General features: G+C 49.1%; 1 protein-coding gene across 3 annotated transcripts in view; it reads right to left on the bottom strand.

Annotated features, from left to right (window-relative positions):
* The window catches only part of MAPDA (N6-Methyl-AMP deaminase), a 146,471-nt gene that overhangs the window by 8,170 nt on the left and 117,436 nt on the right, over positions 1-20,865 (bottom strand). Inside the window, exon 10 of one of the 3 annotated variants that reach the window (XM_086958402.1) lies at positions 9,714-9,917. The exons of the other annotated variants lie outside the window; for them this stretch is intronic. Within the exon in view, the coding sequence (XP_086814528.1) occupies positions 9,843-9,917 (75 nt within the window). The 3' untranslated portion in view covers positions 9,714-9,842. Of the gene's footprint in view, positions 1-9,713; positions 9,918-20,865 lie in introns of those variants that run through there. 3 annotated transcript variants of the gene reach the window in all.

Raw genomic sequence — 20,865 nt, 5'->3', positions numbered from 1 at the left:
GTGGAGGCGACTCCACCCAGATGATAGGCAGTACACTTACTACTCGACAGTCCATGACAGCCTGTCGCGGATAGATTATTTCCTGACATTGGGGGGGGGGCTCCTCGCCTTCGCTGACTCCCAAATTAGGCCGAGAGGGATCTCTGACCACTCCCCACTTACACTGACTCTGCTCAGTCAGAGACAATCCCGCAGGCGACTGTACCCGATTTACCCGGGTTACCTTAAAGAATCGGGCATCACCAGGGCCTTGAAGAGGGGCACTCGGTCCTACCTTGCAGAGAACGTGGGGTCCGTGGAGTCGCCCACGATTCTGTGGGAGGCCTATAAGACTGTCCTCCGAGGACAGGCGATCTCGGTAATCGCACAGCACAGACGCACACAACGTCAGGAGCTAACAGACCTAGAGGAACAACTTGAAAAGGCCGCACGAGACCACGAGGGGAACCCGACTGGAGACACCCAGCACACACTCCGACTAGCCCAGCAGAGCCACACCGAATTTCTGCGCCGCCGAGTGCGAGACAATATGTCCGCCACAGCGAGCAGGATATACGACATAGGCGACAAGGCGGGGAAGCTCCTGGCATGGTTAGAGAGGGCGCGGGTGGCCAGCGAGCGATACTGCAACTGAGAGACCCTCAGGGTGAGATACACACCAGTCCGGCGCAAATAGTGGAGCTCCTAGCTGACCATTTCCATTCCGTGTACTCCCCTGAATATGAGGTCACACGGGAAATGGTGGAAAACTCCCTGGCGGGAGTGCCGACCCGCACTCTCTCCCCGGACCAACGGGACGAGCTCGACTCCGATCTGACGGAGGAGGAACTACAGGCAGCCATAGCGGCAATACACCCCGGGAAAGCACTGGGCCCCAATGGTGTGCCAATAGAATGGTACAAACTCGTGTCCGAGACACTGTCCGCACCATTGCTCGATATGTTTCAGGAGTGCCGGGAACGGGGAAGGCTCCCCCCTGATCAGCGCACTGCCACGATAGTCGCAATACCTAAGCCCGGAAAACCCCCGGAGGAGTGCGACTCATATCGCCCGATCTCCCTCCTTAATGCCGAGAGTAAAATCCTGGCGAAACTGTTGGCCACCAGACTACTACCCCATCTGGCGCACCTTATACACCCGGACCAATCGGGCTTTATGCCACACCGCAGCACGGCGCTGAACCTGCGACGGCTGCACGGGGTATTGGCCCGAGCCCCGCAGCTGGAGGAAGCGGCAGCGGTACTGTCGCTTGATGCCAAAATGGCATTTGATATGGTGGAGTGGCGATATCTCTTTGCTGTCCTGGAACACATGGGTATCGGCTCAACGTTCATATCATGGGTCAGACTGCTATACATCGAACCTATGGCTAGGGTAACTGCGAACGGATACATATCGAGAGAGTTCCCGTTGGCAAGGGGTACGAGACAGGGGTGCCCACTCTCGCCACTACTGTTTGCCTTGGTGTTAGAACCCTTGGCCACGATCCTCAGGACTACCCAGTTGCTGAAAGGTATACCCTGGGAAGGTGGAGGCGAGGATAGGGTTTCCCTATACGCTGACGACATGCTCGTCTACCTCACGGACCCCACGACCGGTATCCCGGTCTTGCTGGCACTATGTGAAAGCCACGGCACGGCCTCGGGTTATAAACTCAATTGGTCCAAATCAGTGTTATATATGATAAAAGGCGACCTCCCAATACTACCCACAGATTGCCAACTACTCGTGGAACACGACACCTTTAAATACCTAGGGATACGGATTACAAGGGAGCACTCGGCCTTCCTCGACCGGAATCTTAAGCCCCAACTGGACAAATTGAAGACTGATGTGCGCCTTTGGAAAAATCTCCCCCTAACACTGTTAGGTAGAGCGGCACTCTTTAAGATGCTGGCTCTCCCCCGCTTCCTATATGTTCTAGAAAACACGCCGGCGGTGGTCCCCGTGTCATTCTTCCGTCAAGTCTCGGCCCAACTGTCCACTCTCCTGTGGGGAGACAAACCGGCCCGGGTCGCACAGTTGAAATTGACCAGGGACTGGTACAGCGGTGGGATAGCCCTCCCCAATCTTGAACTGTACTACTGGGCGGCCCATCTCAAGGTGATTAACCAGTGGATCCACGCACCGCAAGACGACCCAGCGTACAGGGCGGATAGACACCAACTGGGCTTGTCCACTCTGCTAGCCCCGCTCTATAATAAAGGGATGGTGAGGAAGCTAGAAGGGCCTACCAAACACACTGTTGCCCTATGGCACAAGGCTCAGAGACGGCTGGGGTGGGAGGGAGTGATCACCAAGCTCACGCCACTATGGGACGCCAAGGCCCTCGGTAACCTGCGCAGCTCCAAGGGGTTCGACCAGTGGGACACCATTGGGATCTCCACGGTGGGTGATCTATGGACCGGGGAGGGTGTACTCTCCTTCACGACACTAAAAGAACAATACAGCCTTGCAGAGACCGAAATATATAGGTACATACAAATCAGGCACGCACTCCTGTCGGTATTGGACACTGGCGCGGCGCCTCCGGAGTCGGCTCCGTTGGAGGACCGACTGCTTACAGATTACATGGAGGCCGGGGCGACATCCCTCACTTATCGGAAACTCATGAATAACCTGCCGGACCCCCTGGGGAAACTAAAGGGGTATTGGGAGGACGAGGTAGGGGACCTAGATGAGGCAGACTGGAACGCAGCGCTGGCTTCGCCCAGGGAGGCGGGTATTTCCACTCGATTCAGACTGATCCAGTTCAAAGTGCTACACAGGGTCTACTACACCCGCACGACGCTGTACAAAATACATAGAGCAGAACACCCACACTGCCTGAGAAGATGCGGGGAGGAGGGCACACTATACCACACTATTTGGACGTGTCCACATATTCAGGATTACTGGCGGCGCGTCACGCGCACGATAGGTCAGACTCTACAGAACCCATTTACACCAGATCCCAGGATCTGTCTCCTGAATGTCTGGGGCCCAACAGACCTTTCGTTGCAGGCAAAGAGGTGGGTGGTCATAGGGGTTATGCTAGCGAAACGTGACATCGCAAAGAACTGGGGGGCACAGGAAGCACCGACACTGGCGCAATGGTGCAGAAATATGGATGTGCTTATGCTAACTGAGCGGGCTGTGTATCAGCAGAGACATAATCCTCGGAAATGGAACGGGATATGGTCGCCCTGGAACAAATTTAGGGGAGACCTCTGTGAGCCCCTGCCTGAGGAAGAAGAGGGGGACAGCTCAGAGGATGACGAAGGCCCGGATTGAGGAGAGGGAGGGGGGAAGGGACTGTGGGATACTAGGGGGCACAGGACCACGAGCACTTGCCCGCAGATGATCATACTGGATTGTATACATGAACCGCGACCTGATGGATGCATTTAGACATTCTAATGTTGCTGTAAAACGTTACTAGTTATTGACTAAACCCTGAAAGTAGCACTTTAAGTTGGGGGGGTAAAATATTAAAAAGTTGCTCTATTGATTAAGGCAGCGGAATGTTGACGCTGCAATACTGATCTAATGTACGTTACTGTATACCATGAGACAGCAACAACAAAAATAAAACTTTAAAAAAAAAAAAAAAAAAAAATTAAGTGGTGGTGAGGGATTAAAAAATGTCTTCAGTGTATCCAAAATATTTATTAATTGATCACTAGGACATCAGTAAAAATATTTAGTGTAGGAAAATTAGTCCACAATTAGTTGTGTGGTTATTTCCAAAATTATCTATTGTCAGTCAACATGTTTCTGCCTGAGTCTGGATTGACGTGGAGTTCACAACAGGCGAAGTCATGAATAAAGATGCAATTTCATTTTTATACATGAATGTATCGTTATTTATATTGATATTGACTTTTTTAATATTAACACATTGATTAAGACTTTTTCCTAATATGAACTTGTTGAAGGGACTTGTACTGTAAAGTACACAATATTACGTAGAGTGGGCTTTGGACAAACCCCATACTCATGACTGGATAGCTACCTGCTCTCTATTGGATTGGCTTCTTCCCTATTCTGTCTGGCATGCCCCTGCAGAAGGTTTTTTCTAATTTATTTTTTATTGGCTTAGTTGCATTCTTCCACATCCGATATGTCACCAATTTTCATTTTTATATATGGTGTAATTTGGTATTCAGCAATTTATGCAAGTGCATGTCCTGATTCTTCCTCTGCTATGTGTGCATTTAGAGCATACTAATGTCCTTTCCCTGGCACATCTAACCACCCCCTACAGTGTCTCTCCCCTCCCAACCTCCCTCTGAATACTTAAATATACTTGACTCCTTAGTGTTGTCCCATGGATGGAAAGGGGGCTTCATGAGGCCGTGAATGTTATCCCGTAGCACTTTTCTGTACCTCTTAAGGAGGTAAGAGATGCACTTGAATGAATGAATGAATGAATGAAACGGTTCTTATCTTGCGCATACTTAGCCCAATGGGCGTCAAGGCGCCTAAGTCAAATATAGAAGCTAAGGCCCCCCCTCTGCAGCATTCTCTCATTGGTAGGCCCTCTTAAAGAAGCAGGTTTTAAGAGCCTTTTTAAATGACTCTATTGAAGGAAGAGTTTTTATTTCAATTGGGATAGAATTCCAAAGCTGCGGGGCAACCACGGAGAAAGCTCTGGCTCCCCATCTAGCAAGTTTGAAACGAGGCACAACAAGTTGACAGAGTCCCGCAGAGCGAAGGCCTCTTGTAGGGACATAACGCGTGAGAAGAGAGCCAATAGCACTCGAGGAACCTTCTGTCAGTGCTCTGTAAGCCAGACACAGAATTTTAAAGGAGATTCTGTGCTGGACAGGAAGCCAATGAAGGTCCTTCCTGGCCGCAGTGGCAGAAGAGGTTTTCGGAAGAGCCAGGACGAAGCGTGCTGCAGCATTCTGCACAATCTGCAGTCGGTGTATAAGGCTTTTGTTGGCTTCCATATACAGAGAGTTTAAATAATCTAACCTCGAGCCCACCAGGGCGACTGCAACCTGTTTGCGCGCATGGGGGGAAAGATACCCGCGGATTTTGTTAAGTATCCTGATCACACCCCAGCAAGTGGCCACGGTCCTGTTGACTTGTAGGGACAGAGAAAGCGAGGTGTCAAATATTACACCAAGATTTCTGGCAGATTGGGAGGGAGTGGGGCAGATGCCCAGAGAAAGTGGCCACCACTCACTCAACCAAACATCTTGGTCCTTCCCAAAAATCAACACCTCCGTCTTTTCGCCGTTCAGTTTGAGGGAATTTATAGTCATCCAGTCTGCCACATACTGCATGCATACCCTGAAACTGGCGGCAGATGTCCTGACAGAGGAGTGAGCCAGTGACACCATAATCTGGGTGTCATCTGCGTAGGACACCACCTCCATCCCCTGCGATCTAACTAGTCTTGCCAGGGGAGCCACATAGATGTTAAACAGGGCCGGACTGAAAGCCGACCCTTGTGGCACCCCACACTGCAATGACTTAGCAGGGGAGAGGTGGTTCCCAAGCATCACTCTCTGCTCCCTTTCCAACAGAAAGGAATTGAGGAGACTCAAGGCCGGTCCCATGACACCAGCTTCCCTAAGCCGTGATGTAAGAATGGCGGGGGACAGGGTGTCGAACGCGGCCGTGAGGTCCAACAGAACCAGAACCGTAGTTTGGCCAGAGTCCACTTTGCGTCGGATGTTATCGACCACACAAGTGAGAGCGGACTCAGTGCTGTGGTGTTTTCTGAAACCATGTTGCGTGTTATCAAGGTATTCAGATGAATCAAGAAAGGAGGACAAATGAAGATTCAGATGCGCCTCAAGCATCTTAGCGGGAGCAGGGAGAAGGGAGATCGGCCTAAAGTTTTTCAAAAGGGCCGGATCGAGGGACGGCTTCTTAAGAAGAGGTTTCACAATCGCTTTCTTCCATACAGGAGGAAAAGAGCCCTGGGTAATACAATGTTACAATGTTAGTTGGGATTTGTTAAGCGCTCGTACGCCCGGAGGCTTCATGGCGCTGTAGAAGGAGCCAAACAGGACAGTCAAAGGACAGGCAGTGCTATCGGTAGTAAGCTTGAGAAAACAGCCAGGTCTTCAGCGATTGCCTAAAGCTAAGTATGTTATCAATCTGCTTTATATGGAGAGGAAGCGAATTCCAGAGTACAGCAGCTTGGTGGTCGAAGCAGCTGCCTCCGTGGCGTTTCCTCTTGAAAGGAGGCACAGTCAAGAGTGATTTGTAGGTGGATCGAAGGTGACGGGAGGGGCAGTATTTTTTGAAAAGATCTCTGATAAAGGAAGGGCCAGAGTCGTTCAGAGAGCGGAACAGAATACACCCAGTCTTAAAGGCCACACGTTGCTCAACTGGCAACCAGTGTAGTTGCTTAAGGCCAGGTCTGATGGATTGCCTCCTGGGTATATTCAGCAGCAGCCTGGCAGCTTGGTTCTGAACAAGCTGGAGGCGTTTAAGCTCACCAATTTGGAGGCCGAGGTAAAGACTGTTAGAGAAGTCCAGCCTGGATAGAACCAAGGAGAGGACAATCTGTGTAAGGGCTGCTGAGGAGAAAAAGCGGGCAATTTTTCTTATTTTCTTCAATTGAAAAATGCTGGAAGATACCACCGCTCCAACCTGTCTTTTTAGCGAGAGATCCTCGCTGATAAAAATGCCTAGGCTTTTAACCACGGAAGATTTAGTAGGGGGGGCTCCCATGTTAGTGGGCCAGAAGTTAGGGTTCCAGCTTAGTGGGCTCTGTCCGGGCAGGACCAGCTCGGTCTTGCCCGGATTGAGCTTCAGATGATTGCAGCTCATCCAACTCAGTATATGGGACATGGTTCTTTGGAATACGTCCACTGAGTCAGTGTTGTTGAGAGGGAAGATGAGCTGCAAATCATCCGCATAATTGAAGAGGGTTACATTAGTATGACGCAAGGAGTGCAAAAGAGGGCGTAAGTAAACATTAAAAAGAAGGGGAGATAACGAGGAGCCCTGTGGTACCCCACAGGTGGTGGGTATAGTGGGAGCGGTGAAGGAGCCGAGTCTGACCGATTGTGTGCGGTCAGAGATAAAAGAGCGGATCCAGCTCAGTGCAGGGCCCCTGAGACCTGCCTGCTCGACACGGTCCACCAAGATGGTGTGGTCGACCGTGTCGAACGCAGCAGAGAGGTCCAAAAGTACAAGCGCCTGGTGGGTTCCTGCGTCTGCATTCCGCCTCAGAGTGTTTAACACCGAGAGGATGACCGCCTCGGTGGAGTGGCAAGGGCGGAATCCTGCTTGATTCGGTGCCAGATATTCAGACTTTTCCAAGAAGCTGGAGATAGTTTTGCACACATGTGACTCCAGCAGCTTGGCACAGTATGGTAACAGCGATATAGGTCTGTAATTGATGGGATCTAGCGGGTTGGCTCCTGCCTTTTTTATGAGGGGAACGAGGAGAGCTTTTTTCAGTTTGCGTGGGACTTTGCCCTGTGCAAGTGACCCATTCAGTAAAGAAAGTAAGCACTCAGGGAGGTTGGTGCCCACTTCTTTCATGATGTGAGGGGGGCAAATGTCATCAGGAGAGCCTGTTTTGACTTTGGTTAGTAATTTGAGTAGCTTGATATCGTCTATGGGGGGGAGAGAGTCTAAAGTGGCAGGGTTATAACAGGTGTCAGCAAATAATAGAGGGGACTGAGTAGTAGAAATGCTTTGCTTGATCTTGCAAATTTTATCATAGAAAAAAGAGTTGAGTGTGTTGCAGAGCTCTTGGGTAGGAACCGTAGGGAGGGAGGTTCTGTCGCAAGAGCTGAGATTTTCCACGATGTTAAACAACTCTTTTGACTTGTTTTGGGCTTTGAGAATTTTATCTGAGAAGTAGTCAGTTTTGTATTTGAGGATGAGATTTTGATATTCCCTGCGGGCCTTACGGAAGTTGGCTCTGTCATGCTCTAAGTAGGCTGTGCGCCATTTACGCTCCATTTGACGAGTTTTAAGTTTAAGGGCTTTTAGATGAGGTGTGAACCATCTGTGAGCATCGTTGGGGCGGGAATAATAGCCTTATTCATAACCTCAAGCATAGGAGGAAGAAGGGTATTTCTACACTCTTTCAGTTTTTTCAGAGGTAGAGGATCCTGGGGGGAAGCAGATTTGGTCCTGTCAAGTAACAGGTTCAGTCCTTCCAGGGATAAAGATGGAAATTCCATGAGTTCAAGTTGAACAAGGTGCCAAATGGTTGGCTTGGTGATTCCTAGAATGCTCTCCTGCAGCATTTTCTTGCACCTCTTTGCGTTTCTTTCCCCAGTCATCACTCCCTCCCTTACCCCTCTGTCACCACTCTCTCCTGCTCCATACTGGCCAACACTAGTGGCTTTATTAATGCCACATGCATTTAAAATGCAGAGGCACTGTCAAAGTAAATAGTAGCAGCTGATAATTTTGAACGTTCATTTCTTATATTTTAAAAAGGGCCACCACTTGGCATGATGCGACTTAGCGGCCAAGTTGAAAGTATAGAAAATAAAATTTTCATACATTCAACATGCAACAAAATCTGGTGCAATATGATGCCCATCTTTAAAGTATGAAACATTATTTTCCATACCTTTAAGATAGCCGCTGCATCAGGTCATGTTACGTTGCCTTCATATCACTAAAACAGTAAAGGTGGCTTTACACTCAGCAAGGCTCATCTCTAAAACGTGAAAAAATTATGACACACAATGCCTCTGTATTTACAGGTATCTAATAACCCTTTGATGAGGATGAAATTCAAACTGGCATGTCTCACCACAAGTTTCTATATATGAACAGCTTACAGATACAGGATATTGACCATCTTCTAGGTAAAAGGGGGATTAAAAGGGAACAAAAGTTGAAGTTCCTGACCAACGTTCACTCAGCCACTTCAACAGCAGTGGCATTAGGGATCCAAAGCATTATTAAAGTGTTTCCAAAAAATCTTAAAAATCCTCCTGTTTTTAAACTTTGTAAAAGTCTAGTATGTTCATCACTTGAAAGCACAACAACTGATTTTCTATTTGATGGGATCATCCACTGCTGCTTCATAGCACTGCAACAGGTTATATGTAAAGAAATGGGTTCCATAAACCAGTTCATCTGTTCATTCGAAGCACTAAAACACCTAATGGGAAGGAACACCGTTATACTGAACAAACACTATTCTCCAGATTACAAATGATCTGGTCGTATAGGATGTGTGGCCAAACAAACTGATCAAAGACATAGCATAGCTAGCTTCTAAAAGTAATTTGTGTTGATGTCTGTAGAACGGTACACAGAGAGAGAGGTCCCAGTACGCGTTTATTTAAACAGAAGAACCAGCAGCTAAACAAATTTAAGAAAGCATAAACAGAAACAATCAATAAATATGGTACACTGTTATTTGATCACAATGAACCCGTAGATATATTCTACATACAAATGAAATTACTTGTTCTAATATCATTCGTGCCCCAAAGAGTGAGGGGGAAGGGGTAGGGAAGGAGGAAGGGTACTGGTGAATTGTCGTGCAATGGGAAAGGTATCAGGAAAATGGCAGAGTGCTGGTTTCGTGATCCTTAAAGAAATTAATAACCGGCTTCTCTTAGAGCCACAATAAATGCAACAAATGTCATGAGGTTACATAACCATGCTTAAAAACCTTCATAAACATATTTTGCTGAAGCGTAAGCTGGTAAGTTTGCAAGAAGTTAACGTTTAGACCCCACAGTATTCCAAGTGCGTGAGAAACCTTAATGGGGGTCTTCCTCAGGACAGGGGGGTGATGAGGAGGAGAGGGGGCACCTAGGACATGAACAAAAACGAGGATTTAATTAGTCTGAACACAAGAAGTTAAATTACAAGGACGATGCAAAAGGGCAAGGGTTTACCTTGAAGGAGACTCACGGCGGGATAATCATGGTCACATGGGCGCTTGGGCTCCACAGTGAAGAGAACGGAAAAGGCATGTAAATGACCTAGAGCAGACAAAGTTAAACAAGCATTTACAATGCAATGGTTTCGCCTTTGGAAAAGTTAGAGCTATTGGCATTGTAAATGACAAAATTTGTATTTATGTGTTGGTTTTGAAAACAGATAAATAAATGGCATTGTCATTTACATTGCCATTAGCTTAATCTCTCGCAAATATGAGACCTATTGCATTTGCACCCACACATACACATAGAGCCACACACACACACACACAGAGCCAGCCGCACACACAGAGCCAGCCGCACATACACACACAGCCAGCCGCGCACACACACACAGCCAGCCGCACACACAGCCAGCCGCACACACACACAGCCAGCCGCACACACACACAGCCAGCCGCACACACACACGCAGCCAGCCGCACACACACACACACACAACCAGCCGCACACACACACACACACAACCAGCCGCACACACACACACACACACAACCAGCCGCACACACACACACACACAGCCAGCCAGACGCACACACACACACACACACATCCAGCCAGCCGCACACACACACACTGCCAGCCAGCCGCGCACACACACACACACTGCCAGCCAGCCGCACACACACACACACACACACACAAAGCCAGCCGCACACACATACACACAGAGCCAGCTGCACACACACACACACACAGAGCCTGCCGCACACACACACACACAGAGCCAGCCGCAGACACACACACAGAGCCAGCCAAGGCTGCTAAGAAGATAAAAAGTAACTGGGTAATATAAAGGAGGTACAGGAATATGAGTAGTAGAGATTGAAAAGGTGTGTGGCACATGAAAAGGTCTGGCAAGAGGTTATGAGGTAAAAAGGCTGAGTGGGTGTTAAGGAATGGGTGGGATCTGCAGAGTGGGAATGAAAGTTGTCAGGGGTGGAAGAAAGGAGCCCAGGCTGGGGTTCAGGATGAAGGGAAGAATAGCCAGCGACACAGAAGGCAAGGAGCAGCATTAGCACTCCATGTGACCTCACACTGGACAACCGGACAGAAACCGCAAGATTTCCAGCCCACAGATTTACATATTCTGCACACTAATGCACCCATCACTGGAGAGACTAAATTGCATGCATCCTAGCATCAGAACGCAGACAGCAATGGGGAGGGGCAAATGGAGCAAAGAGGCGGGAGATATTACCTGTAGCAATGGAGGAGGGGGCACAACTGGGTGCTGTGGGCCATTACCTAGAGCAAAATGCTTTATCTCAAAGAAAGTCCTGTGCACCAATTAAGCATTATGGCTAGTTTAATCGGATTTAAAAAAAATCAGCTTAGTCCGTTCCTCCTACCTCCTGGCTCCACCCTCAGGTCTGCACCCCTTCACCTCTTGCCTCTCCGACCTCTGCAGTCTGTAACCTCTGTGAAAGCTCCAAGCAGTTTCCCGGTAGCTTCACTCCAGGAGGTTTCAATGCGCCGTTTGTACTTCAATTGCCGGTACCTCACCAGCACCTCCAGCTGTTAGGATGCCGGTCCAAAGAAAGAACAGCCAGTGGTGAGATTCGGACACAACTCTGCGTATCAACACATCAGCCGGACATCAAAGGGCATCAAGGGGGCCACCATTAGGTACTCCGTAAACCAACACGGAGCTCCATGATTTCCGTGATTGAGAAGTATGTGTCCATATCTAGATGTCGAAATTGGACTGATTAGCGGAGCAGAGAGCACAGAACTATCGCACTGCTGAGAAGCAGCACCTTGGACACAATGAACAAGATGACGCGATTTCGACACGGAGAGGTAACCGCCCGAGCCACACGAAGGAGACCTTTCGGCAGGTACACTATAGCGGAGCTGCTGTTCAGGCGCTGCCAGACAATAGCCTGCATTGCTCCCTAATACTAAATTTGTTGGAGGTACCCACTAGGAGTGCTGGATGGCACGGCTATGCGATCACAGCGGCAATAGCGGTGAAGCTAGGACTGCTACCAAGTGCTGTGACCGCTGCCCACAAGCAGCAGAAACGTGGCGGGCAGGCACACGGTCAGCGGGAGGGGGGCGGGCAGGCACACAGACAGCGGGAGGGTGGCGGGCAGGCACACGGACAGCGGGAGGGTGGCGGGCAGGCACACGGACAGCGGGAGGGGGGCGGGCAGGCACACGGACAGCGGGAGGGGGCGGGCAGGCACACGGACAGCGGGAGGGGGCGGGCAGGCACACGGACAGCGGGAGGAGGGAGGGAACGGCAAATGGCAAGAAAGGCACTCACCTGGACTTCCTCCGGCGGCGGTCGGCTGCGGAATGACCAAATTAAACCTCGACGAGCGGAAAAATAAACCCCGCCCACCGCCGCACTGACGTAGGCAAAAGGGAAAAATTCTGCGGAACGCCCACGAGTCGCCTCGAAGAATGACGGACGCCTCTCTCTTCCAATGGCTAGCCTCCATTTATGGAGCTAGCCAATGGAAGACAGAGGCGGGACTTAGCCAACATACTCTAAACAAAAGATTTCACCGGCGCCGAAAAGCTGCGCGGCAGCTTTCGACGAGGCGAAACCTAAAAATGTAAAAAATGCCGGGCTGGGAGGCCTCGGGTGCGCTGGTTGGGTTAATTAGCAGTGAAAACTTACTGTGAAAGACAAGAACTAAAACGTACTCGGGAGGGAAAAATCACAAGTCCCTTCAAAGAAACGATCAATAGAAGGCCACCGTAGTTGGCCTGCCCAACTGCAACAATCTACGAATAAATAAACAAGACCCAGTGTATTAAAAGCCAACAGCTCCCCCTGTGCATGGAAACCAAACTCCAGGAAAAGAAGTACCTGTGGGCTGAGAACAGGTTCGTCCGATTGGTGTCAGTCTTCTCTGTGAATTGGAAAATTAAGAGTCGCATGAGACCGGGCTCAAGGGCCGTGGTGTGCAACAGGGGCAAAAAAGGGTCATGGAGTCAGGCGGCCAACACTTACCGAAATGCCGAATTGCCGAATCCGTCCAGGAGTAAGGAACTAGATGAATGACAGAGCAGCTTATATGAGCATCCGATCGCTCTGTGCGTGCACGTGGTTACACGTAGGATTCGAACGTGCCAAAAGGAGAACGGTAAGTAAGTGAGGAATGCGGCTGCCCGAGGCCACCCGGTGGCCATCAGGAGGGCGGGCCCCTTAGTCCCGAGGTCTTCCCCCGCCCCCTTGCCTGTGGTCCTCCACTCCTCCCCTGGGCAGGGGGAGCCTAGTAGGCTGTGACGTGCGTCCGGGGCGGCAGGCAAGGCGAAGGGGTATTTATCTCCCCTTCGCCATTTTAGTTGCCTCTTTGCCGCTCCGGACGTCGTACATCTGGACACTCTTTTTGTCCTCGTTGTCTCTGGCCTAGGTGGTCATGCCGAGGAGCTGCCGCGATTTTAATACGTCGGGTCCTGGTCTGTCTCGTGTATGTGGTGAGTGGCGAGGCATTCTCAGCCTCCTCCCGCCGTCCCCCATACCTTGGGTTACATTGGGGGGAGCGGTCCAGTATTGTACGGCCGTGGTGGTTGAAGGTGGAACGAGTTTTGTTGCTTTGGCAATGGGGGCAGCTGGGTGCCCGGCCTGATCTCCCGTGGTGTGGAGTAATAGAGGGTGTTTTGGGCAGAGGGAATAGAGCGGTGTGGAAGGTTCTCCTAGAGATGTATTTGCGTCGGGAATCGCCGCGCGCCTGCAGTATTTTAATGGCGATAGGAGTTCATCCTTGAAGGTCCCGGGGCACGAGAGGGCTGGTCGGTTGTAGGCAGACTGGCAGATTAAATTTGTTGAAATGGCTTATCCGACCGTTGTGGCGGAGCGCGCACTTCCGGTGTTCGCAGTTGTGTGTTTCGGCGCCAGCGCTCCAGTCCGTGATTTCGAGCGGATCGCAGGTTCACATGGTGTTTGGGACAAGTAGGGCTAGTTCTGGAGCTGCTACCGGTGCTTAAGTAAGCATGGTATTTTTAGTCGGGGGAAATTGGAGAATACAGAACACTGTGCAGTATGTTTGACGCGGTGTGTCCTTGCAGCATAGTGCCTGGCCAGATGGTACTTACAGATGAACGTTTACGAGGCGCCCGGCTGTTATTGTGTAATATATCGTATGTTCAAAGCGGATCAGTGGTCCCCATGGTGGCTCCGGAAGGGGGTGTTTTTAGGCTGGTGCTTGTAGGTGTAGTTCTCTTGTTGGAGGAGGATGGTAGATCAGGGTGTAGTGGCATATCAGGCGCATCTATGTGCATCCGCCCAGGCTGTGATGCGTTGAGGGTATGTTGCCCAGGTCGGGTCACGTGAGCACCGTCAGGAGTTGTTTAGTGGGGTTTTAGCAAAGCAATGCGGGCCTTGGGCATTGCCTTTGCTTTTGAGTATTGCCCGCTTTACACACAGCTCGAAAAACAGTCCTCTGAGGCTTGCATCTCCACGTGTCCAATTCTTAGGAGTATGATTTTATAGCGCGATCACATTAGCTATGAGCCAGTTGTAAAGTTGTTTGTGCACCAAGTGAATGCTAGTAATGAGTCAATTGTTCGAACTGGGAAGCTGAAGGTTTTTAAGGGACGACTGGGCGAGTGGTGTGTGGAGTACCTGTGGAGGCCTTTTCTACGACTTGGAGCAGTGGCCATCCGGGCGCTTTCAGCCAGTGCTGCGAAAGGGATCCTCACATTTATAATTGTGCGTGGGAAGCATTGGCACATTTCCACGTTGCCACAAGTGGTTTATTTTATGCTAGTGTCCCAATATCGAGCACGGTGTGTGGACTCAGCATGTGAGCCTCTTGCCAACAGGCATTGAATGTGATTAACTGTGCATGGGGGGAAGAGTGCATTGAGCAAATGCTCTTTTGCCACAAAATGGGTGTCTTATTCAATTTTAACACGTGGCATTGCATATTTCAGCGAGAGGGGTAAGCCTATTCCTTGCGCAATTTTGTTGATGGTGTCCGCATTTACAATGGTGTATAGTATCATTGGGCCATAGTACCTCGAGGCCCAATCGAGTGACTTATTCATTTTAACACGTGGCATTGCATATTTCAGCCCGATGGGCAAGCATATTACGTGCGCAAATTTGTGGTGTGTCCGTATTTACAAATGGTGTATAGTATCATTGGGCCATAGTATCACGAGGCCCAATCGAGTGACTTATGCATTGTAACACGTGGCATTGCATATTTCAGCGCGATGGGTAAGTCGGTTACGTGCGCTGTTTTGTTTCTACTGTCCTTATGTAAATATGGTGTATAGTATCGCTAGGCCTTAGTATCTCGAGGCCCGTGTCGTGGTGTTGATTAGGCAACTACGCAATCACGTTCGGGTCCTCGGGCAGATCGGTGTTGAGGATCGTTCTGCGTCGAAGATTGATCCTTTGCTATCTCAGCAGGTCTGCTGTAGACGATGCGCGAGGCATCGACAGGAGCTATCCTTGTAGAATTTTTTTTAGAATGATATGCGTTTAGGTGCAGGGAGGGGTGTATTGATAAGTGATGAGAGTTTATCGGTTCAGATTTGTAAGGACGAACAGATGTTGAGATAGTAAAAAGGTATCACTTGTCCAGTTTTACGAGTGCGAAGTTATGCGGAATGGGTATACCTTTGCCTACAAATCCTAGGTTGCCTCGGTTACCGTAATGCAGGGTTCTTCTGCGCAGTTACATGCCGCATGGACAGGAGACCGAATGCGAGGTTCAACTGCGCATTTACATGTTCGTTGGACAGGAGTATTCGCCAGTTATGGCTTTTCGTTTCGCCTGGCTGTGTCACACTGGCACATCGTGGGCGATGTGTGGCCTTGTGCGTCTGCCCCTCCTTGCATGCGAGACACAAGGGCTGCTTGCGCAGGCGTAGCCTGGCGATGGTGGAGTCTACTTGCAGGTGTTTGGTTGGGTGCGGGAAGCGAGACATTGCCCGTAGACCCCTCCCCCCCCCCCTTCGGGTTGGTTTGAGGCCACACGGTACCCGTGATATCTCAACGAGAGCCCACCGCCCAAGCTGCACTATAGACTGACCTAGTTTTGGAGTTCTTTGCGTGGCCAGTTTATTTTCCATGCGATTGCGCCGACTTACCCAGAGTTTTCAGAGCGCTTCATAACACGAACGGTAATAACCCACGTGGAGGGGAAATAAGTCAAGTGAGCAAGTCACAAATCAAACGCTAAGGACACGAGGCGAAAGTGACACTGGTGAACAACCGAGAGACAAGAGGTAGCAAACGTACAGGGCAGGGGGTAAAGTGAGAAGTGTGCAGGTTACTAAAGCGTACACAGTTCAAGTAGAGGTATAATACTGGCTAGGGCGCTCGACCTCGGACTTGGGGACCTGGGTTCGAGTCTCGGTAGTGTCGCGATACAGGTTTGTCCGGTGGTAATCTTTTATTTACTCTGGCCCATGGAACTTGGCGGGGCCACATGAACCATTGTGGGACAGGATGCGGCAACCTTTGTTGGTAATGTCAGGGATACACCACTCAGGGAAGCTGTGAAACTAGGTCTCAGCCTTCCTTTGAAGATCGCAATGTGTTCATGGGTAGTAATACTCCTACTCATGAATTGGTCCATTCACTCAGTTGGGTCGTGGCTTTGTCGGTGGGCTCCCATCAGGAATTGTACACATGGCTTCACAAACACGTTCGGGTTATTGGGCTCCCTGGGCGTGGCCGGAACTGCCTCGTGAATGAATTTGAGCAACCTATAGATTCTCTTGGAAGCCCCTCCCAGTGGGTGAAGTTGGCGTTGACCTAAATTATGTGTAGCCAACTCTGGGGGCACCTTGCAGCAGTCAACGCACTCCCTTATGGTGGTGGTGGTATGCCAACTTTATAGTCAAGCTATCCTAGGGTAGCATGGACTAGCTGCCTATGGGCTAACTCTCGAGGGCAAGAAGCCAGTGTTTTACCAATGCAATCCTGTGATAGCAAAGGTAGTGACTCCACACAAGCTATATATTATAAAATATAGGCAATTTTCACCAGCATGATCCCCAATTGTAGGGACTCCTCACAAGTTAGACATAATACAATATTTGTCATTCTCACTAGAATGATCCCCTGTACTCTTTGAGTATGAAAGCTCAAGCGTTTAATCAGTGGCACTTTTTACTGATTACTTGGGGGACCGCGTTACGGCAGTAGTTGAAACTCACCGGGGTGTAGTCTGCTGACACTTTGTGTAGGTGTGTGGTTGGGTCTCAGAGGCGTGCGCTGGATCTCCTATTGTGCAGATTACAGGAAGCGCTATCAGCAATGGGGGCCCCTCCTCAGCACTTGGTCCTTCACCTGGGGGTATGTCCCCACGTACCTGGGATGGTCTACTCTAATCCTTAGAGGCATCTAGACCAGGGGGTAATCTGCAGATTAGTGACAGAGGGGCTTTCGTTCGTCAGGCATGTGTTGATTCAGGACAGGATCAGGTCACTTTGAAGTGGAAGGGGTCCAACTCTCTACTGTCGGTTTGACTTGTTCCTATTGGACTGACGAGTAGCTCTGCAGAGCAAGTGTTGCAGGTTTCCCTAAGTAGCGAAGTGGTGGGGGGCCCGGGTGGCGACGGTGGCCGCCGGCCAGGCTGTGGCGGAGTTACAGGGCGATCCGGAAGCAGAGAGGTGCAACATTGTACTTCAGCGGGCACATAGGGGTGCCAGAGCCTAACCTCGAACCTCATGGGAGGTCCGGGAACCAGTGTCGGCGCCCCAGTAGTCCTTCGGGCGGTTGTGGCCTGTGCAACCGGGGGTTTGCCTAACTACGCCCCGCAAGGGGCGTGAGTAGAGTGATTACCATTATGGCGCAGCAGACGGGTGGTTCGCCACTGTGCTGCTTGGCTCATCAGGCGGGCAGGTGGCGAGAATGCGGCCTGCCCTTGGATCGTCCGTAAGATAACCCACAGTGATTACATAACGTTGTATGTAACAAACTTGCAGCAACTTTTTCCCAAACTAACACTGGTGTCTGTGTATTATTTGCGGGATGTTGGGGGCGGGGGTTCTGTTGACCTGATGGGACTAAGACTCTCACACACAACTGGACTGTTGAAAACAACATGCAGTAAGAGGAAGGACTCAGAACCAAACTTATGGGAAGAAAAAACATTCGTACATAATCACACGAGTGAAGTTAATGTACAACAATGAATAAATAAATAAACAAGACCCAGTGTATTAAAAACCAACAGCTCCCCCATTGCATGGAAACCAAACTTGCAACCCTGTGGGTTGTCAAGAAGTACCACCTGTAGGCAGAGAACAGGATCGTCCGATCAGTGTCGGTCGTCTCTGTGAATTGGCAAAAAATAAAGAGTCGTATGAGACAGAGCTCAAGGGCCGTGGTGTGCAACAGGGGCAAGAAAAAGGGTCATGGAGTCGGACGGGTTCAAATCCAACACTAACCGAGATGCCGAAATACCAAATCCGTCCAGGAGTAAGGAACCGGATGGATGACAGAGCAGCTTATTGAGCAACCGATCGCTCCGTACGTGCACGTAATTACACGTAGGTTGCGAAAGTACCAAAAGGAGGACGGTAAGTAAGTGAGGAAAGACTCTCACACACAACTGGAGTGTTGAAAACAACATGCAGTAAGAGGAAGGACTTGGAACCAAACTTATGGGAAGAAAAAACGTTCGTAGATAATCACATGAGTGAAGTTAATGTACAACAATGAATAAATAAATAAAGACCGATGGGAAGAGGTTAATAAAACCCAGAGTCGAATACTGCCAAACAGTGGAATGGGAGAGGAGGTGTCCGTGTCGAGTGAATCTGCATGGACTTAATCAATTGCTCAGGGTTGTCTAAAAAGCCTCTGGGAGCCCAACAAAAGGCAACAAATGTTCAATAAATGGCCTCAAGCAGGCGGGTGGAGGCGTGTAAGGGCCAAAGCCACAGTGTTCGACATAAGTGGATGAACAAATATATCCTGTACATGCACATGGAGGGTATCCAATGAATCCAAGATACATTTTTATAAAAACATATGAAGCTTGCCCTGGTGCGTACCTCTCGCACAGGAGGGTAAAGCGTCTGCGATCATAATTAGTGAATCATTATATTGACAATTATATTGAGGTGTTGGCTGATGTGTACCTCTCACATAGGAGGGTAAAACATCGGTGGAAAACATATCAACGACATTGGATTACATGTCAGTACTTTGCTGTGCATACATTGTCGTGGCATATATCTCCTGCTCAAACAGAAAAATGGGAGTTCCGTTGTGCAAAAATTCCTTAGAAAAAAAGCGTATCTCAACACAGGAGGGTAAAGTGTTGTTGGAAGACATGCCCCAACTATAAAGGTCTGTGTCAGTTGCATACTAGCATCAACTTATCATGGACAGAGTGTTGCTAATTGTGCAAGGCTAGTGTCAACTTCGTTCAGACCATTGTTTATGGAGTCCAATAGGGACATCCAGTTGGACTCCCTTATGTTTAAAATCAAGACAATGTTGCGTCCTCTGGGTCCCAAAGTTGTCTTTTCCAGAACCAACCATTGGAAATTTTCAGGGGCATGGCCCGCTTTTTTGAAATGATCTACTAGGGGCGCCCCAGGAACCTCACAGCGTTTGCGGCTGCAATGTTGTAGTACCCTTACTTTGATTTTCTGCTGGGTCTGGGTCGATGTAAATTAGGCCGCACGGGCACATGATCCTGTAGATGACATTACTCGTGTTTCAATTGGTTTATGTCTTTAAAGGGATCTTGTGCTGTTTGTATTCGAATTGTTTTGTATGAATGGTGGTAGCACATGCCTTGCATTGACCACATCTATGGTGGCCAAGAATGGGTGGCAGATTCCACAAGGATCTGGAGACTCTAAAAATGAACGGACAATGTGATCTTTGATGCTTTTAGCCTTTTTGTATGAAAGCATCGGTAGGGATTCTTTTTGTATGTCAACGGATATCAGGCCCCAATGTTTATTAATCACCTTTTGATGGCATTACTTTTGGTAGAAAAGGTTGTGACGCATATCATTCTCTGTCCATCCAAATCTGTTCTCTCTTTGGGTTGCAGTAGAGTTTCCCGGGGGCTGAACTCTTTTCAAAATCCACAATTTGAAGATCACCGTTTCCAGTCCTCCCAATTTCAAGCGGCTCAATTTCAAAACTTTCAGGGGCCTTTTTTAGGGAGGGGCCGGAACAAGGGCTGCGGAAAACAAAGAGGTCAACAAAGAGTAACATGGGACAATCAGGATCAGGAAATCACCCAGCGGGTGATCAGGAGTATGGCATCGAGCAGCCTACCCGGGACCAGCCATGGACCTCTTTAGTTGTGAATTTATCATCTGATGACATACCGTGGCAAGCTCTTAGCAGGTGGAACATAACCAGTTTCATTTTTGATTATAGATATCAGGTGTACATATGTCTCTCTGCCACTAATAATGCTGAAGTTGACAGGATAGTTCATCTCCAGTCCCTTCTTTTGTGTGGGGGTGGAGTCATAGTATGGCTATGTCGGAAAGTGAGGTGTTTACAATGAGGATTTGTATTTGTCAAATGATATGTTTTTAGTCTGTCATGTTCAATTTTATGCTGTGCTTTTATGAGAATTTATCTCGAATAAAGCTTGTACAAACAAACAATGAGGATTGTTCTTATCTGCTAATATTTGCTGGTAATGTATTTTGATACATCTCGATAAGCGGTCATTTCCAAACTTTAGAGTGACTTTGCCCTCCTCCAGCTACTAATATACCCACTCGTTTTGGCTCTTGATGATTTGCTCAATTTAGTGGCCTTAAGAGGGATGAGCTTCAGGTACCCACTCAGTATATGGTACAGTTTTGAAGATTTGCTTAATTGAGTCCACTGATTATGGATGAGGTAAGAGTCCCCACTTATTATGGGGCATAGCAGCATGATGATTCATGCTTGGGGGTTGGATCAGACTCTTTAATAACATTTCCGGGACTTGCCAATTTAGATTTAGTGCTTCTGGGAATATAGCAGGCTCGTAACTAAATTACCGCGCCAGAATATAACCAATAACTTGTTTAGCTTGAGTGA

Source organism: Lissotriton vulgaris, chromosome 2_1, assembly GCF_964263255.1.
Source record: "Lissotriton vulgaris chromosome 2_1, aLisVul1.2, whole genome shotgun sequence".
In the NCBI taxonomy this organism is placed as follows: Eukaryota; Metazoa; Chordata; class Amphibia; order Caudata; family Salamandridae; genus Lissotriton; species Lissotriton vulgaris.
This window is presented reverse-complemented; position numbering and strand designations above follow the sequence as displayed.